The sequence below is a fragment of the Hyperolius riggenbachi genome, chromosome 11 (assembly GCF_040937935.1).
Source record: "Hyperolius riggenbachi isolate aHypRig1 chromosome 11, aHypRig1.pri, whole genome shotgun sequence".
Taxonomy (NCBI): Eukaryota; Metazoa; Chordata; class Amphibia; order Anura; family Hyperoliidae; genus Hyperolius; species Hyperolius riggenbachi.
In genome coordinates this window covers 254766752-254793205 of record NC_090656.1, presented here as the reverse complement: position 1 = coordinate 254793205, position 26454 = coordinate 254766752, and the positions used below count along the sequence as shown (strand labels likewise).

At 50.4% G+C, this 26454-nt stretch overlaps 1 protein-coding gene across 8 annotated transcripts in view; it reads right to left on the bottom strand.

Annotated features, from left to right (window-relative positions):
* The window catches only part of PHF21A (PHD finger protein 21A), a 253630-nt gene that overhangs the window by 65699 nt on the left and 161477 nt on the right, over positions 1 to 26454 (bottom strand). For 4 of the 8 annotated variants that reach the window (XM_068260848.1, XM_068260849.1, XM_068260852.1 and 1 more), the window contains exons 5-7: positions 11564 to 11776; positions 5078 to 5326; positions 4889 to 5005 (exon numbers count right to left, since the gene is read on the bottom strand). In XM_068260848.1, coding sequence (XP_068116949.1) covers positions 4889 to 5005; positions 5078 to 5326; positions 11564 to 11776 — 579 coding nt within the window. The remainder of the gene's footprint in view (positions 1 to 4888; positions 5006 to 5077; positions 5327 to 11563; positions 11777 to 26454) is intronic. The other 4 variants (XM_068260850.1, XM_068260846.1, XM_068260851.1 and 1 more) reach the window with 2 other exon arrangements.

Here is a 26454-nt window from a genome sequence, read left to right as displayed (position 1 = left end):
GGGTATGCCTCAAGCCAAGTACTTTTTTTTTGTTTTGTTTTAATACTCTAATTCCCTATAAACTAAACAAGCCTCGCCCACAGCTTCTCCAGAGTGCCAAGGCACTGTAGCAAGGGCTTACGGGAGCTCAGTCTGGGCCAGAGGAGGAGGTTACTAGCCAGGGATTTCAGAGGCAGAGGGGAGGAGGGAGTAGGAGAGGGGAATTCATTTGTCACAGGCAGAGGGCTGGAGATGCAGAGCAGCTTGCCCGTGGGTAATGTGACAAACAGAACATGGCTGCCCTCATTGTATCACAGGAATAAATATTCTTAAACTGTTGAAGCTGTTAGCAGCTAGATTTTCTGTGTAAATCATCTAAACTTTAGATAAGATATATAGACAAGTTACTTGTTATAGTTAGTTTTTCATCTCGGATCCGCTTTAAGGATACACACACACACACACACACACACACACACACACACACACACACACAGAGACTGACTGTCTGCATCACACTGTGGGAGGGGTTTTGCCACAATATCAGCCATGCAGATGTTCCTGATGCACAATTAAAGAAAAAAGTAATATTTATCGTGGGGAAAGGGGTCTCTGCTACTGATTTGGCTTAATTCTGGGTGAAAGTTCCTATTTATAGCCCGTTTTCACTAGCCGCGATGGGCTGATCACATCGTACCAGAAATGAAAACTATGCAGTCAATGGAGTAGTTTCCATGCGAATTTCCATTCGCGATGCGACCTGGGAAACGAATCGAATGTATGCTGCAGGTTCTCATAGCATACATTCGATTCCCGTTAGCACTAATAGGAAGCGGCACATGGACATCCAGGAGAAAATGGAAGTACCCGCGGCTGGATGCAATGATCGCATCATCCCGCTAGTGGAAATGAGCCCTACAGAAAATGTTAAAGAGAATCTGTACTCTAAAATTCTTACAATAAAAAGCATACCATTCTATTCCTTATGTTCTCCTGGGCCCCTCTGTGCTGTTCCTGCCTCTCCCTGCTGCAATCCTGGCTTGTAATTGCCAGTTTTATGCAGTGTTTGCAAACAAAAAACATGGCTTCTAACCACTCTGAGAACAGCTTACTGTGTGACTCATGCAGAGCTTGGAGAGGGTGTGTAAAGCTTCTGCCAATGACAAGCAGTGCTGCACATTCCACACATTCCAGCCTGAGCCCGACAGACAACAGAGGAAAGAAGATAAGATTTATTACAGAGACAGTGCAACTAGGAAAGGCTGCAGTAAGACAGACCACATTAGAACAGGTATAGGAATTTATAGGATGAAGAAATAAGGCTCAACATTTTGTTACAGAGTCTCTTTAAGCTAAAAATGTTCCCTGCTTTAAACTTACCCAGGGCTTCTTGTAGCCCCCCCCTGTAGTCCTGGCCCCTCGCAGTCATGCCACACAGCTCCCCTCAGCCGATGTACCTCGCGAGCCTCCTAGATCACGCTCCTGTGGCCAGGATGGTCTACTTGCAACTGTGCATGCGCCAAATACGCTCAGCAACGGGAGCGTGATCCAGGAGGCGCTCACCCGTACCGGCGACTAGCTGAGTCAGGCAGCTTTCCGAGGGGTATAGAAGCTGAAGGGAGCAGCGCCGAGTGAAGGCAAGACTCCAGGAGGACTACAGGGGGCTAAGTTAAAATGGGGAACATTGTCTAAGCTTACTTTTAAGTCCATAAGGAACAGTCCTACACTGTAAATAATATTCTGATGATTCCAGAAGCAAACCCCCTGAGCATTATAGGTGCATAGATGCAGTGCTCTCCCCAGGCTCTTTTACCTGGGTGCTCCACCCAGCTAATTTTGGTGACCACCCGGCTAACATCGACTACCCTCCTTATATGTGGTAAGCAGAGTTGCGCATTCCACCGTCTTGCCCCACCCGGCTATTTTCCATGCCACCCGGCTGGAAAAAGAAAATCTGGGGAGAACACTGAGATGCTTCCTTAGATGGCCACACTGGACAGCGTTCTGGCAATGCAAGGGTTACGTGAAGTATTTTAAGGTGGCTAAGCAACAGTCGGGCGTTTCCAGCGCTGAACATTCGCTACAGCAGAGTGCCCCAGTCGTCCAGAAAACAGCCAGTGCATTAGTCTGAGCCACTCTCCTTACAGCAGGCACCTAAATGCACATTCAGAAGACTGCTGCTCCAGGCCATTAACTGCCCAGAACCTGCGATTAGGCTCAGCGCTTCAGACGCACCCCCTGGGGTCTACCCACAATTCTCAGCTTAACCAAAAATAGAGGCCGTTTACCCGATTCTCTGATCACACACCCGCATGGACCAGACACAAGCCTGTTCTGTGCAGCACAGAAGTTCTGAAACTAGATGTGAAAATCTGGTTTCCTCCTTCCTCATTCCCTCCGCATCTGTTCGGAGATCAGAAACCTTTAAATGCTATGAATATGCAAATTACAGTTTCCCCAAAAATAAAACAGGGCCTTATATTCAAGATGCCGCGAAGGAATGTCTTATTTTTCAAAAACAACAATCTTTTTTATTTTTGAACAAATATTTACTCAGACACGGTCATGCCATCACATTGTGGATCATCACTGCTCTCCAAACCCCGAATGTCATCCTTAATTTCTCATAATTGACTCAATTTCCCTTTTCCTTGTACAACAACCTACATTCCCCGAGCGCCCGGCACTGGCCAGCCCTTATTGTCTTGTGGGGTCTTTTGAGTGCGATTGTTTTGGGGGTGTCTGCTTTCCTTGGTGAAGGAGCTATCTGTCCTGCTGCATTCTATTGCCAATTGATTTTACTTTTTTACATGTATACAGTAGCTGCCTGGGTATAGTTTACATTAACTTTTTTTTTATGACCTGTAACCAGGTCTTATTTTTTGAGTGGGGCTTAAAATTTAAAGAGAAACCGTAACCAAGAATTGAACTTCATCCCAATCAGTAGCCAATACCCCCTTTCCCATGAGAAATCTTTTCCTTTTCACAAACAGATCATTAGGGGGCTCTGTATGGCTGATATTGTGGTGAAACCCCTCCCACAGTGTGATGTCAGGACCATGGTTCTGACATCACACTGTGGGAGCCTTGTTGCACTGTGGGAAATAACAGCTGTTCACAGCAGTTTTTAACAGCCAAAAAAAGCAAGCAGCATCTCCTTCCACTGACATCATCTCTCAACAGTAAAAATGTCACTATGTGATCAATGTCAGAATGTAAATCAGGGAGAGGAAAGATTTTTCAATGGGCAAACACTGACTAAATCATTTATACATCATTATTGTAAAAATGAAGCACTTTTTTATTACATTACTAGCTGATGACCCGGCGTAGCCCGGGTATGTATTTGGCTGGTGTGGGCTCCGCCCACTATTTCTTACCCTAACATACAATAATTTGTATATTCCCATAAAAATTTAATCAGATTGGCGGTTTGTGACTCCGTCTCTCTCCAGCATTTGAGCCCCAGTCACTCAATGACCAACTGTAGCAGGTTTAAGGCATCTGCTATTACCAGTGTAAGAATGGCAGCAATTAAATATTCACCTTGAAAATCAACAAGTGAATATTGATTGGCTTTTTTAGGCCCCACCCACCTTTCTGAATATTAATCCCAGTCACCCAGTATCCAGCTGTGCAAAGTTTGAGAACCCTACCATTAACAGTGAAGCAGAGCTGCAGTTTACATTTTCCTAAGGAAATCTGTTTTTGACTCCACACAGTTTTTGCAACCTTGAGACACAGTCACTCAATGACCATGTTTGTCAGCTTTTGGGTTCCTGGCATCAAAATTGTGTGAATAGAAGCAGTTTATCCAGCAAAGAAATCCGAATGGTTGTATGTGGCCCCGCCCCTTTAGTGAATTTGAACCCCAGTCACTTAATGACCGACTGTAGCAGGTTTGAGGCCTCTGCCATTAGCAGTGTAAGAATCGCAGCAGTTTCAATATTCCCCCTAAAAATCAATAGGTGAATTTTGATTGGCTCTTGTAGGCTCCACCCACTTTCCTGAATATTAATCGCATTCACCCAGTGACCAACTGTGTCAAGTTTGAAAATAACAATAACAGAATGGCAGAAATCAATCTCACAAATCTGATTGGCTGTTTGTGGCTCCACCCCCTTTAGTGAATTTGGACCCCCCAGTCACCCAATGACCGACTGTAGCAAATTTGAAGCCTCTGCCATAAACAGTGTAAGAATGGCAGCAGTTTAAACATTCCCCTGATTGGCTGAGGGCAGTTCAGTGTGACAGGAGGCTGAGAAGGTAAATACACCTCGCCCCTCAGACGAATCTGCTGAAATCTGATCTATGCTGTTCTTACATGTGTTTACAAAGCAAGCTAGATATGACAGTGCAGTTTCTAGGGGGGGGGGGGGGGGGGGGGAGTAAGGGAGGAAACGATATCAGGATTGGCTTTAGTCAGTTAATATGAAAAAAAGCTAGAAACCGTTTTTTCTTTATTTACTATTTAAAATTCACTGAAATAAAAATGTGAACAGTACAGCAGTGTTCTCCCCAGGCTCTTTTAGCTGAGTGTTCCACCCGGCTAGTTTTGTTGAGCACCCGGCTGTCATCGGGTCACCTCCTCCTATGCTGTAAGCAGAGTTGTGCAGAGAAGCGCTGCCCCTGCCTTCTCTTATCTCACCCATCCGGCTACTTTTCCATGCCACCCGGCTGGGAAACATTTCTGGGGAGAACACTGGTACAGTCTGAGTTATCTACTTGTACATGTGTTTCTTTCCTGGGATAGTACGGGTGTTGGGGATTAAGAATCTAGCAGCTGCTAAAATGTAAAACCGTGAATGCTTTGCTCTCCAGATAAACCTGTCATTATTCAGAATGCCTGAACCCCCAGTTGCGGAGTGCTGACATATAAGTTACAAGACACAGGTTGTATTATACTCACTTGTGGAAGAAATGTTGGGCGAGGGGTGAGACGGGGAGGAGGGATGAATTGAGGAACTTTGATAGGCTGAGAAGTCGTGGCCTGGACCTGCTGTACAAAGAGAGAAACCCTACTAGGCTGAAAAATATCATGATTAACAAAGAGACTCACAACATGTATCAGAAAATTGCAAGCCATCCGAATACTCACCAAAGTCATGCCGCTTTTTGCCACTAACTGGAAAGTCTCTGTTCCCTGATTGGCGACTTTGTTGGTTGTCTGCAGGTTGACTGCAGCAGTTTGGGCGTCCGAGCCGAGACCCGCTTTCGGGCTGTTGATGGCAGTCACCATGGCGATGGTGGGTCGCTGCCCCATCACTGACGTGGGCATGGACGCTGCGGCGGCTTTCAACACAAGAGGTAGAGTCTTTGCCGTGATCATAGAGGCTGTGGCCACAGTCTGCAAACACAAACAAAAAATGACTAATTACTGAGCAGCAAAAGCAACTTAAAGTAAGACGTCTCCTCCCCAAATGTGGGTTAGTCTACCAACGGTTCATGGTGAATCTGAACTTGTGTATGAGCCTGGGTTGGATTTCAGAAAAGGCCCCAAGGGGGCTCCTGGACATCACAATGAGACTGATGCATATAAAAGAGGAGGCTGCAAATAGGGAGGAGCACACGAAAAAAGGGAAACTTGTGTCCAAGGGGGCTCTTCATGAAAGAGAGGCGCTGCTGTACATGGGTGATACACATGGAAGATGGGGCTGCACATGGAATGGGAGGGGCACTGCTGTACATGGATGATACACATGGGAGAGGGGGCTGCACATGGAATGGGAGGGGCTGCTGTACATGGATGTTACACATGGAATGGGAGGGGCACTGCTGTACATGGATGATACACATGTAGGAGGGGGCTGCACATTGAATGGGAGGGGCTGCTGTACATGGATGATACACATGGAAGAGGGGGCTGCACATGGAATGGGAATGGGGCTGCTGTACATGGATGATACACATGGAAGTGGGGGCTGCACATGGAATGGGAGGGGCACTGCTGTACATGGATGATACACATGGAAGAGGGGGCTGCACATGGAATGGGAGAGGGGCTGCAGTACATGGATGTTACACATGGAAGAGGAGGCTGCACATGTAATGAGAGGGGCTGCTGTACATGGATGATACACATGGAAGATGGGGCTGCACATGGAGTGGGAGGGGCACTGCTGTACATGGATGATACGCATGTAGGAGGGGGCTGCACATGGAATGGGAGGGGCTGCTGTACATAGATGATACACATGGAAGAGGGGGCTGCACATGGAATGGGAGGGGCTGCTGTACATGGATGATACACATGTAGGAGGGGGCTGCACATGGAATGGGAGGGGCACTGCTGTACATGGATGATACGCATGTAGGAGGGGCTGCACATGGAATGGGAGGGGCTGCTGTACATGGATGATACACATGGAAGAGGGGGCAGCACATGGAATGGGAGGGGCTGCTGTACATGGATGTTACACATGGAAGAGGGGGTTGCACATGGAATGGGAGGGGCTGCTGTACATGGATCATACACATGGGAGAGGGCGCGGCACATGGATGATACACATGGGAGAGGGGGCTGCACATGGAATGGGAGGGGCTGCTGTACATGGATGATACATATGTAGGAGGGGGCTGCACATGAAATGGGAGCGGCTGCTGTACATGGATGATACACATGGGAGAGGGCGCGGCACATGGATTGGGAGGGGCACTGCGGTACATGGATGATACACATGGGAGAGGGGGCTGCACATGGAATGGGAGGTAGCTGCTGTACATGGATGATACACATGGAAGAGGGGGCTGCACATGGAATGGGAGGGGGCTGCTGTACATGGATGTTACACATGGAAGAGGGGGTTGCACATGGAATAGGAGGGGGCTGCTGTACAAGGAAGGGGAGTCGCAACACACTTGGCCTAGGGGCACAAAAAGTATAAATCCAGCCTTGATATAAGAGGGGCAGCTACTAGAGTACACAAATAGAATCATATGGTCGCCTGCACAGACCAATGATCCCAACTATCTCACCACTCATAAATTATGCCGCCAACAGCTGACCTCTCAGCAATTAGCATATATATGCCACACTCTGCCATTTCCAACCAACTGACCATAAGGCAAAGTTGCATTAACCTGAGCTCTGCAGGAGGCGGGGGAGCGCCGAGACGGCCTTAGGAAGTTAAACACAGCCGCACAGCGCGGCTGTGATTTATGGGGTCTGGCTGAGTGCAGGGGAGATTTAGGGGGGGATCTGATTAGCAACAGAGGCTGGGCTCGATAGGCAGAGCCAGCCTCTTTATGGGGATTTTGTTGTGAGAACCCCGCCTCAGGTTCTCTTTAAGGGGCCAGAACTGTCCGGTCCGAAAGGAGTTAAGCAATACCAGTTGCCTAGCAGCCCTGCTGGTCTATTTGTCTGCAGTAGTGTCTGAATCACAGGAGAAACAAGCATGCAGCTAATCTTGTCAGATCTGACAATTATGTCAGAAACACCTGATCTGCTTCATGCTTGTTCAGGGTCTATGGCTAAAAGTATCAGAGGCAGAGGATCAGCAGGACAGCCAGGCAACTGGTACTGTTTAAAAGGAAATAAGTCAGCCTCCCCATTCCACTCACATAAGGTATGCTTTAAGTGTAGGCAAATTTTCTAAACTGAATAGATCACCATGTACTGGAATGTAGTGCGACCAACAGTGAGCAGTCACCTGGATTGCAACAATGATGTGGTGCCAGGCTCCACCCCTCTCCACCTATCAGGTGACATCCAAGTCCACCCACCTCTTCCCTGCAAGTTGAGGTGAGGCAAGGGGAAGACAGGCGGGATATACTCCCCTATACTAACAAGCATTTTAAAACGGACAGCGGCACGCGCAAGGCCAGAGCTAGAGGCACGGGCAAGGCCAGGGCGCAGAGGCGAGCGCAAGGCCAGAGCGCAGAGGCGAGCGCAAGGCCAGAGCGCAGAGGCGAGCGCAAGGCCAGAGCGCAGAGGCGAGCGCAAGGCCAGAGCGCAGAGGCGAGCGCAAGGCCAGAGCGCAGAGGCGAGCGCAAGGCCAGGGCGCAGAGGCGAGCGCAAGGCCAGGGCGCAGAGGCGAGCGCAAGGCCAGGGCGCAGAGGCGAGCGCAAGGCCAGGGCGCAGAGGCGAGCGCAAGGCCAGGGCGCAGAGGCGAGCGCAAGGCCAGGGCGTAGAGGCACGGGCAAGGCCAGAGCGCAGAGGCGAGCGCAAGGCCAGAGCGCAGAGGCGAGCGCAAGGCCAGAGCGCAGAGGCACGGGCAAGGCCAGAGCGCAGAGGCACGGGCAAGGCCAGAGCGCAGAGGCACGGGCAAGGCCAGAGCGCAGAGGCACGGGCAAGGCCAGAGCGCAGAGGCACGGGCAAGGCCAGAGCGCAGAGGCACGGGCAAGGCCAGAGCGCAGAGGCACGGGCAAGGCCAGAGCGCAGAGGCACGGGCAAGGCCAGAGCGCAGAGGCACGGGCAAGGCCAGAGCGCAGAGGCACGGGCAAGGCCAGAGCGCAGAGGCACGGGCAAGGCCAGAGCGCAGAGGCACGGGCAAGGCCAGAGCGCAGAGGCACGGGCAAGGCCAGAGCGCAGAGGCACGGGCAAGGCCAGAGCGCAGAGGCGAGCGCAAGGCCAGAGCGCAGAGGCGAGCGCAAGGCCAGAGCGCAGAGGCACGGGCAAGGCCAGAGCGCAGAGGCACGGGCAAGGCCAGAGCGCAGAGGCACGGGCAAGGCCAGAGCGCAGAGGCACGGGCAAGGCCAGAGCGCAGAGGCGAGCGCAAGGCCAGAGCGCAGAGGCGAGCGCAAGGCCAGAGCGCAGAGGCACGGGCAAGGCCAGAGCGCAGAGGCACGGGCAAGGCCAGAGCGCAGAGGCACGGGCAAGGCCAGAGCGCAGAGGCACGGGCAAGGCCAGAGCGCAGAGGCACGGGCAAGGCCAGAGCGCAGAGGCACGGGCAAGGCCAGAGCGCAGAGGCACGGGCAAGGCCAGAGCGCAGAGGCACGGGCAAGGCCAGAGCGCAGAGGCACGGGCAAGGCCAGAGCGCAGAGGCGAGCCCAAGGCCAGAGCGCAGAGGCGAGCGCAAGGCCAGAGCGCAGAGGCACGGGCAAGGCCAGAGCGCAGAGGCACGGGCAAGGCCAGAGCGCAGAGGCACGGGCAAGGCCAGAGCGCAGAGGCGAGCCCAAGGCCAGAGCGCAGAGGCGAGCGCAAGGCCAGAGCGCAGAGGCGAGCGCAAGGCCAGAGCGCAGAGGCGAGCCCAAGGCCAGAGCGCAGAGGCGAGCGCAGAGGCGAGCGCAAGGCCAGAGCGCAGAGGCGAGCGCAAGGCCAGAGCGCAGAGGCGAGCGCAAGGCCAGAGCGCAGAGGCACGGGCAAGGCCAGAGCGCAGAGGCACGGGCAAGGCCAGAGCGCAGAGGCACGGGCAAGGCCAGAGCGCAGAGGCACGGGCAAGGCCAGAGCGCAGAGGCACGGGCAAGGCCAGAGCGCAGAGGCACGGGCAAGGCCAGAGCGCAGAGGCACGGGCAAGGCCAGAGCGCAGAGGCACGGGCAAGGCCAGAGCGCAGAGGCACGGGCAAGGCCAGAGCGCAGAGGCACGGGCAAGGCCAGAGCGCAGAGGCACGGGCAAGGCCAGAGCGCAGAGGCGAGCCCAAGGCCAGAGCGCAGAGGCGAGCCCAAGGCCAGAGCGCAGAGGCGAGCCCAAGGCCAGAGCGCAGAGGCGAGCCCAAGGCCAGAGCGCAGAGGCGAGCCCAAGGCCAGAGCGCAGAGGCGAGCGCAAGGCCAGAGCGCAGAGGCGAGCGCAAGGCCAGAGCGCAGAGGCGAGCGCAAGGCCAGAGCGCAGAGGCGAGCGCAAGGCCAGAGCGCAGAGGCGAGCGCAGAGGCACGGGCACACGGGCAAGGCCAGAGCGCAGAGGCGAGCGCAAGGCCAGAGCGCAGAGGCGAGCCCAAGGCCAGAGCGCAGAGGCGAGCCCAAGGCCAGAGCGCAGAGGCGAGCCCAAGGCCAGAGCGCAGAGGCGAGCCCAAGGCCAGAGCGCAGAGGCGAGCGCAAGGCCAGAGCGCAGAGGCGAGCGCAAGGCCAGAGCGCAGAGGCGAGCGCAAGGCCAGAGCGCAGAGGCGAGCGCAAGGCCAGAGCGCAGAGGCGAGCGCAAGGCCAGAGCGCAGAGGCGAGCGCAAGGCCAGAGCGCAGAGGCGAGCGCAAGGCCAGAGCGCAGAGGCACGGGCAAGGCCAGAGCACAGAGGCGAGCCCAAGGCCAGAGCGCAGAGGCACGGGCAAGGCCAGAGCGCAGAGGCACGGGCAAGGCCAGAGCGCAGAGGCACGGGCAAGGCCAGAGCGCAGAGGCGAGCCCAAGGCCAGAGCGCAGAGGCACGGGCAAGGCCAGAGTGCAGAGGCGAGCCCAAGGCCAGAGCGCAGAGGCACGGGCAAGGCCAGAGCGCAGAGGCACGGGCAAGGCCAGAGCGCAGAGGCACGGGCAAGGCCAGAGCGCAGAGGCACGGGCAAGGCCAGAGCGCAGAGGCACGGGCAAGGCCAGAGCGCAGAGGCACGGGCAAGGCCAGAGCGCAGAGGCACGGGCAAGGCCAGAGCGCAGAGGCACGGGCAAGGCCAGAGTGCAGAGGCGAGCGCAAGGCCAGAGCGCAGAGGCACGGGCAAGGCCAGAGCGCAGAGGCACGGGCAAGGCCAGAGCGCAGAGGCGAGCCCAAGGCCAGAGCGCAGAGGCACGGGCAAGGCCAGAGCGCAGAGGCGAGCCCAAGGCCAGAGCGCAGAGGCACGGGCAAGGCCAGAGCGCAGAGGCACGGGCAAGGCCAGAGCGCAGAGGCGAGCCCAAGGCCAGAGCGCAGAGGCACGGGCAAGGCCAGAGCGCAGAGGCGAGCCCAAGGCCAGAGCGCAGAGGCACGGGCAAGGCCAGAGCGCAGAGGCACGGGCAAGGCCAGAGCGCAGAGGCACGGGCAAGGCCAGAGCGCAGAGGCACGGGCAAGGCCAGAGCGCAGAGGCACGGGCAAGGCCAGAGCGCAGAGGCACGGGCAAGGCCAGAGCGCAGAGGCACGGGCAAGGCCAGAGCGCAGAGGCACGGGCAAGGCCAGAGCGCAGAGGCGAGCCCAAGGCCAGAGCGCAGAGGCACGGGCAAGGCCAGAGCGCAGAGGCGAGCCCAAGGCCAGAGCGCAGAGGCACGGGCAAGGCCAGAGCGCAGAGGCACGGGCAAGGCCAGAGCGCAGAGGCACGGGCAAGGCCAGAGCGCAGAGGCACGGGCAAGGCCAGAGCGCAGAGGCACGGGCAAGGCCAGAGCGCAGAGGCACGGGCAAGGCCAGAGCGCAGAGGCACGGGCAAGGCCAGAGCGCAGAGGCACGGGCAAGGCCAGAGTGCAGAGGCACGGGCAAGGCCAGAGCGCAGAGGCGAGCGCAAGGCCAGAGCGCAGAGGCGAGCGCAAGGCCAGAGCAAGGGTGCATGTAAAGCCAGGGTGCAGCAGCAGGGACACACATGTGACCAGGGCAGTCACATAAAAGGCACCCTAGGAGAAAAAAACAACAACTAAATATCAGTTCTGACGCCTGCATACACAACCTTAGATGTTTCAGCAATGCTTGGCATCTTGGGAAAAGCGGTGTATGTGTCACTTCACATTCCCAGATGGGCTCCACACACTGCAGAGCTGCTGCTCTTACCTGGGCTCCGCTCAGGCCTGGAAGTGATGCCGCAGTCGTCTGGGACATCTGCTGGGGTTGGAGCTGCTGCAGTTGGATCTGGTGTGGTGGCGGCTGCACTTGTGGTGTTGGCTGTTTGCTTTCTAGCTGAAGCAGAGGCTGGATAAGGAGTTTGTTGTCTGGGAGTTCCTGTTTTACTATAAGGTTCTTCCGAAGCTGCTCCACTACATGTTTCTGAAAGACACAACAGAAGTAGTGTATAAATAAAGCACTCATCTATCACATTTACCATAGATTAGAATCTCAGCTTTTGCAGGATCATAACTGCACTACAGTTGAGACAATACATACCGTAAATACCTAAAGCTATGACTGCACAACGAGATTTTTCAGCCGATTTACTGTCCGATCAATTCTCTTATCTTTTCTTATCAATTTCCATTCACTTCTATGAGAATTCGATCGAAAATAAGATCGGACATGTCGGAGATTATCTATTGAACCATCTATCTGCCAAAATATCTAAATATCTGGCCTAAGGGTTCACTAAGCCCTAACATTGGGGAATATGTCAAGATAAAGGTGTGGCTATCAAGCCTGGTTGGATTCACAACACATACACAGTAAACAGCTAGTAAAATACATCACATTTAATGGAGGTATTCTAAAGCAAACAAAAAAAACAACAAAAACATTACAGAACATAATGGCATAACGGAACTGTATCCTCCGATTACGCCACGGGCTCATGCACACTAGTAAATGCTTTAAAATGCACTAAAATGCATGACTTAAAGGGATACTGTAGGGGGGTCAGGGGAAAATGAGCTGAACTTACCCGGGGCTTCTAACGGTTCCCCGCAGACATCCTGTGTTGGCGCAGCCACTCACCGATGCTCCGGCCCCGCCTCCGTTTCACTTCTGGAATTTCAGACTTTAAAGTCTGAAAACCACTGCGCCTGCGTTGCCGTGTCCTCGATCCCGCTGATGTCATCAAGAGCGCACGGCGCAGGCCCAGTATGGTCTGTGTCTGCGCAGTACACTCCTGGTGACATCAGCAGGAGCGAGGACACGGCAACGCAGGCGCAGTGGTTTTCAGACTTTAAAGTCTGAAATTCCAGAAGTAAACCGGAGGCGGGGCCGGAGCATTGGGGAGTGGCTGCGCCAACACAGGATGTCTGCGGGGGACCATTAGAAGCCCCGGGTAAGTTCAGCTCATTTTCCCCCGACCCCACCTACAGTGTCCCTTTATTGAGTTTTTGTGCATTGCCACACATTTCTATGAGTTTTAATGTAATGTTAAACCATCGAAGTGACGTAGAGGGCAAGGAAAGCAGCTTATTCAGCTGAGCTTATCTGCATAACTCTTGTGATGAAACTCACATAGCATGCATTTCTATGCAGTTCCATGAGTTTTATTCACTCCTCACGAGTTGAAGTGCATAGCACAGCAACTCACTGTTGTAGTGTGAATGATAAAATGAGTCTGGGGACTTTCATGCTACCATGTAAAACACACACTATGTGCAGTGTGTCAGCGCTCCCTGCAACTCGCACAGTGTGAATGAGCCCTACAGACACATGTACCTCAATGCCATAACACTCCCGTGGGTGTGAGACTGACCTGCACAACATGAATTATTGAAAACGCGATAGTTAAAATAGAAATGTTTACAACCATTATTTCTTAACCGCTTTCGGACGATGCTAATTGAAATCTACGCCCTGCAGGACCAGGACAAAGCAAGACGAATGCATCAAGCTGCAGAGCTCACGCCAACAAAGCAGAAAGTCAGTACGGTCGTTTAAAAAAAACACTTCCATACAATTGAAAGGAAGTGGCACGCAATCCTTTTTAGCGTCGCTATCATTGCCTGAGGAAAACAATGCATTCAGCGCCAGTGTAAACCAGCCCTTATTCAAGTGTGATCCCCCAGCTAGCATTTGCCAAATAATAAAAAAAAAGTACATCTGCTCACCCCATCTTTTGTGCAAAGCTGTTGTAGTCCTCCCCAAGTATTGTAGCCCACACTTACACCACAGCAAGTAGGCTGAATACCTAATTTGGCAAGTCACAGAATCTTTGATTTGAAAGTCTCTCCCATTAGTGTGTGACCTCACAACCTGACTTTTAACCAGGGTGGTGGAGTCAGAGTAATTTTGGGTACCTGCGGTTAAGTCGGAATCGGTGGTTTCATAAACTGAGGAGTCGGAGTCTGATAATTTTTTGTACCAAATCCACAGCCCTGGTAAGTATTAGACTAAGGAGTTGGAGTCATTTTGGGTACCTGGAGTCGGAGGTTTCATAAACTGAGGAGTGGGAGTTTAAGTCGGATGATTTTTGTACTTCACAGCCCTGGTTTTAATTGCGAGTCCTTCCCTGCATGCCCTACAAGACTTGCATGGGAAGAAACTAGGGCATTGCCATGGATTGGTAAGTGAAATTGGGGGGTTGACACAGCTAGGGGCAAGATATTGCTTTAGGTTGCAGGCCTTTCTATAGATAAATTTAGGTCGACTAGGTAGGTTTTTTTTTAAGTAACACGTCAAACAAGGACAGGATCTGAAGGAGCAGAGCTGAGAGCCAAGGTGATGTAGGGGTGACCTACACCCCTGATGTGCAAGCAGGCCAGTCTTGGCCGACAGATACGGCGAGTCGAATAATAAGGGGAGGATACTGTGACCCTGCCAGGCTGCTGACTGCCTAACATCTGATATATGGACTAATCTGAGCACTTGACATCTATTCACTATACATCTACTTTGCTATATCACAATCGCGGTGCAGAGCTCCACCTTTATGAGACTAATACTGTTCCTTATGGTGTTCATGAGGTCCAATTGAACTTAAGTGTTCTCCCCAGGCTCTTTTAGCCGGGTGCTCCATTCAGTTTTGGTGAGCACCCAGCTGTCATCGGATCGTCTTCTCCTCCAAAGTTGCTCACAGAAGCACCTGCCGTGCATTCTCTCCCCACCCGGCTACTTTTTCATGCCACCCAGCAGGAAAAAATGTCTGGGTAGAACACTGAAATGTATGATTATAATTTTATTTTCATTATTGTATTCTATGCTCTAAAATTAATACATGCGTGCTTGTAGTATATGATTTGTATCAATAAATTATAATAGTAAAGAGAATTTGACGCTTTGGTATAAACTGTTTACACAAGAGTATGATTAAAAAAATAAATAAACACTTTCTTAGTGGTATGGCGTTTATTCTTGTTGAGATAACAGATTTTTGTACTCGCACTGGATTTTCCCGCAATGTCGTTATGCTGTGTACAGACTATACAAATTGGCTGAGATCTGACAGCGTGCGCGCAGAAGAAGTTTCTGGAAAACAAGCCCGTTATCAAAGTTTTGTGAACGTCTGCGCAGAGCATCATCAAGTCTCTTCACTCTGACAAAGCGAATCCGCGGCGGCAGCTGAAAGGGAAATGTAAATGTTATAAGGGAGGGGGAGGTGTGGCGGTACGACGAGAGTGCCGGGAACCAGCTGCCGCTCTCCCGAGAGAGGATCTCACTCCAAGGCTAAACAGGTAGCGCAGCGGCAATGAGGACATCCGCGTGTTATTATCCAAAGTTTCCTCGCCGCACAGAGGCCCCCATTAGCCTGGATTCCTGATTGAAAGGCAACAAAGCTAGGCCTCTCCCAGGCAGAATGAAACAGTGGGACGCAGGCTGCTGGAAGAATGATAAAGCCAGATGGCTCTTACAAGAGAAGGCCAATCAAAAGATGAATTGTGATGGAAGGAGTTAGAGAGTTGAGGCCTCCCCTTCTTGCTCACGCTGCTCTGAGATGGAACAAAACAAAAAAAAAAAACCTCCTTTGCAAACAGAACAGGCAAATGTTCCTTCAGAAGGAGAATGAGATAGTAATCGGAGTGCGTGGAGATAATGAATGCCAGGCAGCTTGTGGGCCGCGACGGTGATATTTACAGAGTGTGGTCAGCTGCGCTCGCTCGCCGCACGGTGAACCATGTGACCCGTTCCTGTGATTTCCCCCTGCGGACGCTGACAATTTACCAAAAGCAGATGAGATGGTTATGGGGTGAGATGAGAGGCCGTCTCCAGCAGATGATATTGATGAGCAGTGCAGCTTTGGCCTCCAGTCCACCAGCATGCTGATGTGTATAATGTGTATAATCATTCAGCACACTCACAACACTTCATGCTGGGATTTTTACACGTTGACAAGGAACACTGGGGCAGATTTATAAAAATCCAGCTCAAAGAAAATTGAAGCAGAGCTGGTGCAATAGACAAGACACAAAAAATGTACATCGTGCTTTTCTCCTGGTAGGCTCAAACCGCTTCAGGGCTTCAAATATCATATATGGTCTAAGGCCTACATGTCAAACTCTGGCCCGCGGGACAAATCTGGCGCTCAAAGCCATTATATTTGGCCCTCAAGTGGTTTCTCCACGTTGCATTATATTTGGCCCACTCTGGACCATCAGGGAAGATATATTGGGGGAGGGAGAAAGCTTGAGACACCAGGGAACTGTATAGGAGAGGGAGGGGTCCAATAGACACCAGGGAACTGTATAGGAGAGGGAGGGGTCCAATAGACATCAGGGAACTGTATAGGAAAGGGAGGGGTCGAAAAGACACCAGGGAACTGTATAGGAGAGGGAGGGGTCCAATAGACACCAGGGAACTGTATAGGAGAGGGAGGGGTCCAATAGACACCAAGGAACTGTATAGGAGAGGGAGGGGTCCAACAGACATCAGGGAACTGTATAGGAGAGGGAGGGGTCCAATAGACACCAGGGAACTGTATAGGAGAGGGAGGGGTCCAATAGACAGCAGGGAACTGTATAGGAGAGGGAGGGGTCCAATAGACACCAGGGAACTGTATAGGAGAGGGAGGGGTCCGACAGACACCAGGGAACTGTATAGGAGAGGGAGGGGTCCAACAGACACCAGGGAACTGTATAGGAGAGGGAGGGGTCCAACAGACACCAGGGGACTGTATAGGAGAGGGAGGGGTCCAACAGACACCAGGGAACTGTATAGGAGAGGGAGGGGTGCAACAGACACCAGGGAACTGTATAGGAGAGGGAGGGGTCCAAAAGACACCAGGGAACTGTATAGGAGAGGGAGGGGTCCAAAAGACACCAGGGAACTGTATAGGAGAGGGAGGGGTCCAAAAGACACCAGGGAACTGTATAGGAGAGGGAGGGGTCCAATAGACACCAGGGAACTGTATAGGAGAGGGAGGGGTCCAATAGACATCAGGGAACTGTATAGGAGAGGGAGGGGTCCAATAGACAGCAGGGAACTGTATAGGAGAGGGAGGGGTCCAATAGACACCAGGGAACTGTATAGTAGAGGAAGGAGTCCAATAGACACCAGGGAACTGTATAGGAGAGGAAGGAGTCCAATAGACACCAGGGAACTGTATAGGAGAGGGAGGGGTCCAACAGACACCAGGGAACTGTGTAGGAGAGGGAGGGGTGCAACAGACACCAGGGAACTGTATAGGAGAGGGAGGGGTCCAATAGACAGCAGGGAACTGTATAGGAGAGGGAGGGGTCCAATAGACAGCAGGGAACTGTATAGGAGAGGGAGGGGTCCAATAGACACCAGGGAACTGTATAGGAGAGGGAGGGGTCCAATAGACACCAGGGAACTGTATAGGAGAGGGAGGGGTCCAATAGACACCAGGGAACTGTATAGGAGAGGGAGGGGTCCAATAGACACCAGGGAACTGTATAGGAGAGGGAGGGGTCCAATAGACACCAGGGAACTGTATAGGAGAGGGAGGGGTCCAACAGACACCAGGGAACTGTATAGGAGAGGGAGGGGTCCAACAGACACCAGAGAACTGTATAGGAGAGGGAGGGGTGCAACAGACACCAGGGAACTGTATAGGAGAGGGAGGGAACCAATAAACAGCAGGGAACTATATAGGGGAGGGATGGGGGTCACTAGTCACCAGGGAACTATATAGGAGAGAGGGGACCACTTAACACCAGGGAACTGTATGGGGGGGGGGGGGGATTAGACACCAGGGAACTTTATAAGGGAGATAGGTGGCCAGTAGAGATTGAGGTTGGCCTTAAATTTCGGCCCACTTTGTATTGGAGTTTGGGAGTTTGACACCTCTGGTCTAAGGAGAACATTCTAAAGAGGACAACACAAAGGGGAGGGGGATGGCGCCTAGGGTATAATAAAACTGCGTTAAAACAGATAAAATGAAAAAAAAAAAATGAGGAGGCTTACCTCAAGGAAGACAAGTTCGAATGGTTAAAAGAGGACTGACAAATTTGAATGGTCTAAAGAGGAGGGATTTCCCGTTAGGGCAATGAGTATTGTATGGACATTTGGGCAGCACACCCCGAGCCTTCTTTGTATGTACAAAATCATGGCATCCTGGTATATCCGATCATGGTATATTGCTGAAGCAGAGGATGGAGACTTCAGAGAACATCCAAACTTCTAGCACACGGTCTCCCAAAACACACTGGCCAATATAAGTCTACTGTGCATTCACAAAGAATAAATCTACATTTAGAAGCCAGCTTTTCCAATTCAAGGCCAGTAGGACATTTACACCCAATGAATTAAAAAATGAGTACCTGGCTACTGTTTTTTTCTCTATAGAGCCCTGGCTCTCCAACTCCTGCAAATAGCCCCGCCCATCATAACACTTCTCTATCAGAGTTGCTTCGGTAAAAAAAAATAAAAATGAAAGGCCCATAGACACTTAAGGTGGCTTCACATTGGTTGAGCTGCGTCTGGTTGGCGTTACGATCACTTGGATTCCTCTTGGACACTTAGGACCCCCTGAGATGCCTGTTCTGGCAAAACTTCATTTTTTCAAGTGTGTATGTGCCCAAGACTGGTTAGCTGATAATCCGCATTCAAAAACTAGCCCTATGGCCAGAATTTGCCCTTTAGGGTCTGCTCACACCTACATGCTTGCAAACACAGGTTAAAGCATTTGGCCTTTTCATCCTGGACCTGTAGGCAATTAAGTGAACTAGCCCTATAGAAAGGACTGCTAGTTTTTACTCGTAATGCATTTTAACACAGGAAAATTAATGTATTCATCTGATAAATGTGTAACACGTACTTAAAAATGCATATGAACGTTCTGAGTCTTTGAGAACTCCTATGTGAGTTAAATTTCAAAACGCTACGCAATGTAAGAAATGGGAAACTGTGGGTAACATGGGGTTAAATCTGGTGGTCTGAACAGTCCCAGCCCCCCAGGGATGAAAATATTCAACGTTAGAGCCAGACTGCTTTTTAGCGGTCGATTGCTGCGCATATGTTTAACGCCGCGCGGGAGAGGCAGCCGCTTGCCAATCGGCGCAGGTTTTCAGGGAACGCAGCGCTTTAACAGTTCATCTTCCTTTATAATTATGCTCCATTAACCTTCTACACGAGTGGCTTTCCTGGACGGCCGTCTGCGGCGGCACCAACTGGCGGCGTTTGATAAGGCCTTTCGGGGGGGGAAAAAATCAAAAGCGCACGACAACGGGAACATTTTAATAGTGCAGACTTAAGCAAAAGCTCAATACAACGGTGTTACTTGCAAGGCGGACGTGCTCAGTTCCATTATACATGAACGCGGGGAAGAGAAGGAGAAATATATGAAGTGCACAATCAGGTGGATAAATGACTTGGACATTACTCCGACAGCCTCGATTCACCGCATTAACCATCGCTTTTAATACACTTTGCCTCTTCATTATGCCTGGGACTCCAGTGAATGGCGGTCTTTATCAGTGACCGACAACGGTGTGACAAAACAATTAAATGATAGGCAGCCCGGCACTAACGGCCTTATTTGGACGTCTGTTTATCTGGCGGTCTTCATTGTCACTGCATAAACCTTTACCAAAGAAACCCATAGGAAAAAAAGAGAACCTCCGAAACAGCCTGGAACAAAACAGCGTTTCATCTGAGTGCAAAAGTCGCATCTAATCTGATTTATAAATGCAGATGAGACAAGAAAATTACAGGCACCAGAAAATACACCTCAGGGTTCCCTTAAAAGGGAACCCTGATGTGAGAGATGTGTAGAGGCTGACATATTTGCTTTTAGACAATGCACATTGCCTGGCTGTCCTGCTGATCCTCTGCCTCTAAGGGTACGTTATCACTTAAAAGGGCTTTACTTAGATTAGCAGGGTAAAATCACTGTACACTCTCGTGATTTTTGAACGATCACTATTAGTGCATTTTAAGCACTGTGTTGTGAGCGTCTCACTATTAGGGCCAGTTCACACTGACACTTTCTGAGAAATAGATCTGTGAAAAATGATCCAATTTCTGGTCCCCCATCACCAAAGTAGATCTTTGCTGGCTAGACTGCAGGTATGGGCAAACTTGGCCCTCCAGCTGTTGAGGAACTACAAATCCCACAATGCATTTGCCTTTATGAGTCATGACTGCGGCTGTCAGACTCCTGCAATGCATTGTGGGACTTGTAGTTCCTCAACAGCTGGAGGGCCAAGTTTGCCCATGCCTGGGCTAGACTGTTCCATTTTTTAGCCAGTGTGTTTAGCGGGGTCCGTTTCTTATTGCCCACAATGCAGCGCTTCATCGCCAGCTTCCGTTCTGCTGGGCTCCATTGACCAGAAAAGTCGCTGCGGCACCAATCTTGCGGTCCGTTCAGGGGAGCGGATGCGTTCGAACGGACCAATGTGAACGGATCCATAGGTTAGCATTGGGTCTGTTCTCATGCGTTCTGCTACGATTCACGACTGGACCATTTTTTATTGCCAGTGTGAACCAGGCCTAACTGCCCCTTCCATAAAAACTGCACGGAACACTGGACAAGGCCTTCCTTTCATGGTACATAATGGGATGGCTGCATTACCCGTATGTATAAAGCAGTGGAGGGCTCACTGATGAGAGATCTGTCCGGGCAGACACACTGCGGAGCGCTTTTCAATCAGTTTTAGTTTTTAAAACACGCTCCCATTGACTTGCATTAGAATCTCAGCAAAATTGCTCCAATGGCAATTTTTCAAAAACATTTTGCCACAATTTTAATGCCAGTCAATGGGAGCGTGTTTTTAAAAACAGATAGAAATGCGCTCTGCAGTGTGTCGGCTTTCATAGCTCTGTATTATGCTCGTCTCCCTATGGAGTAAGGATCAGATTGGATGCACAATCCGCTGATTGCTTACAGGTGCACCGGCTGTCATTCATACCCACAAACACATCAATGCCTTGCACAAATACACACAGGGAAGGCCAACAGTTCCAGAATGGGCAAATCTACTCCTCTCTCTCCCCACACCAATGTACTGCGGTGCTATATGACTGCACTATTTATAAAGCACCCACATATTCCATGGTGCAGTACTATACAGAATAATAACTATATAGAGGACTCAATCACCCAGGAAATCCTTCTACTTTACTCATTAACCACTTGAGGACCGTGGGCTTTACCCCCCTTAACCTCCTTAGCGGTAACCCCGTGCTGGACACGGGGTAAGCCGCCGGAGTGTGCCGCTCAGGCCCTGCTGGGCCGATTTAAATAAAAATTTTTTTGCTGGACGCAGCTAGCACTTTGCTAGCTGCGCCAGCACCCCGATCGCCGCGCGCCCGATCGCCGCTATCCGGTGCGGCGCGCGGCCCTCCCCCCCAGACCCCGTGCGCTGCCTGGCCAATCAGTGCCAGGCAGCGCCGAGGGGTGGATCGGGTCTCCCAATGACGTCCCGACGTCGCTGACGTCATCCCGCCCCGTCGCCATGGCGATGGGGGAAGCCCTCCAGGAAATCTCGTTCTTTGAACGGGATTTCCTGATCGGAGATCGCGGAAGGCGATCGAAGAGGGTGGGGGGATGCCGCTGAGCAGCGGCTATCATGTAGCGAGCCCTGGGCTCGCTACATGATTTAAAAAATAATTTTTTTTAAAAACTGCTGCGCTGCCCCCTGGCGGTATTTTTCACACCGCCAAGGGGGTTAAGGACCAGGCACTTTTTTTCCCATTCAGACCACTGCAGCTTTCACGGTTTATTGCTAGCTCATACAACCTAGCACCTAAATTAATTTTGGCTCCTTTTCTTGTCACTAATAAAGCTTTCTTTTGGTGCTATTTGATTGCTGCTGCGATTTTTACTTAATATTATATTTATCAAAAAAGACATGAATTTTGGCAAAAAAAAAAAGATTTTTTTAACTTTCTGTGCTGACATTTTTCAAATAAAGTAAAATGTCTGTATACATGCAGCGCGAAAAATGTGGACAAACAGGTTTTTGATTAAAAAAAACCCATTCAGTGTATATTTATTGGTTTGGGTAAAAGTTATAGTGTTTACAAACTATGGTGCAAAAAGTGAATTGTCCCATTTTCAAGCATCTATGACTTTTCTGACCCCCTGTCATGTTTCATGAGGGGCTAGAATTCCAGGATAGTATAAATACCCCCCAAATGACCCCATTTTGGAAAGAAGACATCCCAAAGTATTCACTGAGAGGCATGGTGAGTTCATAGAAGATTTTATCTTTTGTCACAAGTTAGCGGAAAATGACACTTTGTGACAAAAAAAAAAAAGTTTCCATTTCTTCTAACTTGCGACAAAAAAAAAAATGAAGTCTGCCACGGACTCACCATGCCCCTCTCTGAATACCTTGAAGTGTCTACTTTCCAAAATGGGGTCATTTGTGGGGTGTGTTTACTGTCCTCGCATTTTGGGGGGTGCTAATTTGTAAGCACCCCTGTAAAGCCTAAAGGTGCTCATTGGACTTTGGGCCCCTTAGCGCAGTTAGGCTGCAAAAAAGTGCCACACGTGGTATTGCCGTACTCAGTAGAAGTAGTATAATGTGTTTTGGGGTGTATTTTTACACATACTGATTGATTTTTATTGTTTTTTTTCACAAAGTGTCATTTTCCGCTAACTTGTGACAAAAAATAAAATCTTTTATGAACTCACCGTACTACTAACAGAATACCTTGGGGTGTCTTCTTTCTAAAATGGGGTCATTTGTGGGGTTCCTATACTGCCCTGGCATTTTAGGGGCCCTAAATCGTGCGGAGTAGTCTTGAAACAAAATTTCTCAAAATGACCTGCAAAATCCTAAAGGGACTCATTGGACTTTGGGCCCCTTAGCGCAGTTAGGGTGCAAAAAAGTGCCACACATGTGGTATCGCCGTACTCGGGAGAAGTAGTACAATGTGTTTTGGGGGTGTATTTTTACACATACCCATGCTGGGTGGGAGAAATAACTCTGTAAATGGACAATTGTGTGTAAAAAAATCAAAAGATTATCATTTACAGAGGTATTTCTCCCACCCAGCATGGGTATGTGTAAAAATACAGCCCAAAACACATTATACTACTTCTCCTGAGTACGGCGATACCACATGATTGGCACTTTTTTGCACCCTAACTGCGCTAAGGGGCCCAAAGTCCAATGAGTACCTTTAGGATTTCACAGGTCATTTTTGTTTCAAGACCACTCCTCACGGTTTAGGGCCCCTAAAATGCCAGGGCAGTATAGGAACCCCACTAATGACCCCATTTTAGAAAGAAGACACCCCAAGGTATTCCGTTAGGAGTATGGTGAGTTCATAGAAGATTTTATTTTTTTGTCACAAGTTAGCGGAAATTGATTTTAATTGTTTTTTTTTCACAAAGTGTCATTTTCCGCTAACTTGTGACAAAAAATAAAATCTTCTATGAACTCACCATACCCCTAATGGAATACCTTTGGGTGTCTTCTTTCTAGAATGGGGTCATTTGTGGGGCTCCTATACTGCCCTGGCATTTTAGGGGCCCTAAACCGTGAGGAGTAGTCTTGAAACCAAATGTCGCAAAATGACCTGTGAAATCCTAAAGGTACTCATTGGACTTTGGGCCCCTTAGCGTACTTAGGGTGTAAAAAAGTGCCACACATGTGGTACCGCCGTACTCAGGAGAAGTAGTATAATGTGTTTTGGGGTGTATTTTTACACATACCCATGCTGGGTGGGAGAAATATCTCTGTAAATGACAATGTTTTGATTTTTTTTTTACACACAATTGTCCATTTCCAGAGAGATTTCTCCCACCCAGCATGGGTATGTATAAAAATACACCCCAAAACACAATATACTACTTCTTCTGAGTACGGCGGTACCACATGTGACACTTTTTTGCAGCCTAGGTGCACTAAGGGGCCCAACGTCCTATTCACAGGTCATTTTGAGGCATTTGTTTTCTAGACTACTCCTCACGGTTTAGGGTCCCTAAAATGCCAGGGCAGTATAGGAACCCCACAAGTGACCCCATTTTAGAAAGAAGACACCCCAAGGTATTCCGTTAGGTGTATGGTGAGTTCATAGAAGATTTTATTTTTTGTCACAAGTTAGTGAAAAATGACACTTTGTGAAAAAAAAATAAAAATCAATTTCCGCTAACTTTTAAAAAAAATAAATTCTATGAACTCGTCATACACCTAACAGAATACCTTGGGGTGTCTTTTTTTCTAAAATGGGGTCACTTGTGGGGTTCCTATACCGCCCAGGCATTTTGCGGGCCTAAAACAGTGAGTAGTCTGGAAACCAAATGTCTCAAAATGACTGTTCAGGGGTAGAAGCATCTGCAAATTTTGATGACAGGTGGTCTATGAGGGGGCGAATTTTGTGGAACCGGTCATAAGCAGGGTGGCCTTTTAGATGACAGGTTGTATTGGGCCTGATCTGATGGATAGGAGTGCTAGGGGGGTGACAGGAGGTGATTGATGGGTGTCTCAGGGGGCAGTTAGAGGGGAAAATAGATGCAATCAATGCACTGGGGAGGTGATCGGAAGGGGGTCTGAGGGGGATCTGAGGGTTTGGCCGAGTGATCAGGAGCCCACACGGGGCAAATTAGGACCTGATCTGATGGGTAGGTGTGCTAGGGGGTGACAGGAGGTGATTGATGGGTGTCTCAAGGTGTGATTAGAGGGGGGAATAGATGCAAGCAATGCACTGGCGAGGTGATCAGGGCTGGGGTCTGAGGACGTTCTGAGGGTGTGGGCGGGTGATTGAGTGCCCTAGGGGCAGATAGGGGTCTAATCTAATAGGTAGCAGTGACAGGGGTTGATTGATGGGTAATTAGTGGGTGTTTAGGGTAGAGAACAGATGTAAACACTGCACTTGGGAGGTGATCTGACGTCGGATCTGCGGGCGATCTATTGGTGTGGGTGGGTGATCAGATTGCCCGCAAGGGGCAGGTTAGGGGCTGATAGATGGGTGCCAGTGACAGGGGGTGATTGATGGGTGCCAGTGACAGGGGGTGATTGATGGGTGATTGACAGGTGATCAGTGGGTTATTACAGGGAAGAACAGATGTAAATATTGCACTGGCGAATTGATAAGGGGGGGTCTGAGAGCAATCTGAGCGTGTAGGCGGGTGATTGGGTGCCCGCAAGGGGCAGATTAGGGTCTAATCTGATGGGTAACAGTGACAGGTGGTGATAGGGGGTGATTGATGGGTAATTAGTGGGTGTTTAGGGTAGAGAACAGATGTAAACACTGCACTTGGGAGGTGATCGGACGTCGGATCTGCGGGCGATCTATTGGTGTGGGTGGGTGACCACATTGCCCGCAAGGGGCAGGTTAGGGGCTGATTAATGGGAGGCAGTGACAGGGGGTGATTGATGGGTGATTGACAGGTCACTGACAGGTGATCAGGGGGGATAGATGCATACAGTACATTGGGGGGGGGGGGGGGTCTGGGGAGAATCTGAGGGGTGGTGGGGTGATCAGGAGGGAGCAGGGGGCAGTTAGGGACCTAATAAAAAAAAAGCAGTGACAGATAGTGACAGGGAGTGATTGATGGGTGATTAGGGGGGTGATTGGGTGCAAACAGTGGTCTGGGGGGTGGGCAGGGGAGGGTCTGAGGGGTGCTGTGGGCGATCAGGGGGCAGGGGGGGGGGAAATCAGTGTGCTTGGGTGTGACATAGGGTGGCTGCAGCCTGCCCTGGTAGTCCCTCGGACACTGGGACCACCAGGGCAGGAGGCAGTCTGTATAATACACTTTGTAAACATTACAAAGTGTATCATACACTTTGTATGCGGCGATCCGGGTGCTAGTAACCCGCCGGCCGTTCGGAAGCGTGAGGTGGGCGGAGCCAGTCCCCGGCGGCCGATCGCGTCATTCGTGTGACACGAATGACGCGATCGCACCGCCCATGCCCCTACAAGGACCGCCGCCATTTGTCTATACGGCGGTCCTTGCGGGGTCCACTTCCCGGCCGCCAATTGTCTATACGGCGGTCGGGAAGTGGTTAACAGGTTTTAGCAGAGAAGCTACAACCTTTATGTTACAGAGGAACTGCAGTCAAAAAAAAAACCAAACAAACAATATTGTTTACTATTTAGTCAGTGTTTGACCATTGTAAAATCTTTCCTCACCCTGATTTAATTTCTGAAATCTATCACAGGAGGTGCCATATTATAGTAGTCCTGGCAGGTGACCTCTGCGGAATGTTTGCCCTAAAGAGGGTAGAAAAGATCGGGGGGTGGGGGAGAATTCTGCATAATAATTAGCCTAGGCGAAGCATCGCTGGGAGGCCGGGTCTACATACCAATATACAGCAATATATAGATACAGGAGTGTGTCTAAAGATGAAACCAGGAAATGTAAATGTAAAAGTGGCTATCCTGAATAATGTACTACATTCTACTACAGGTCTTTACGGTTCCTCTAACAATTCTGGGCAAGAAACTACTGAACAGTGTATTGTTCTACAAAGACTCCAGAACAGGTCATTGTGATCTGTGAATAAGAAGCTGCCTGCCAGAAATCTCACAATAGCAGCTGTGAGGCCAGATTCTATGGGGTGTGGATTAACTATTGGATTAGACCCCGGTCACACCTGAGCGGCTGACGCTACAGTGCATCTGAAATTGAGATTTTCTACATTTATACCTGGCATTAAAAGTGGCCCTGTCATCTCAACTGTCCCCTGCTC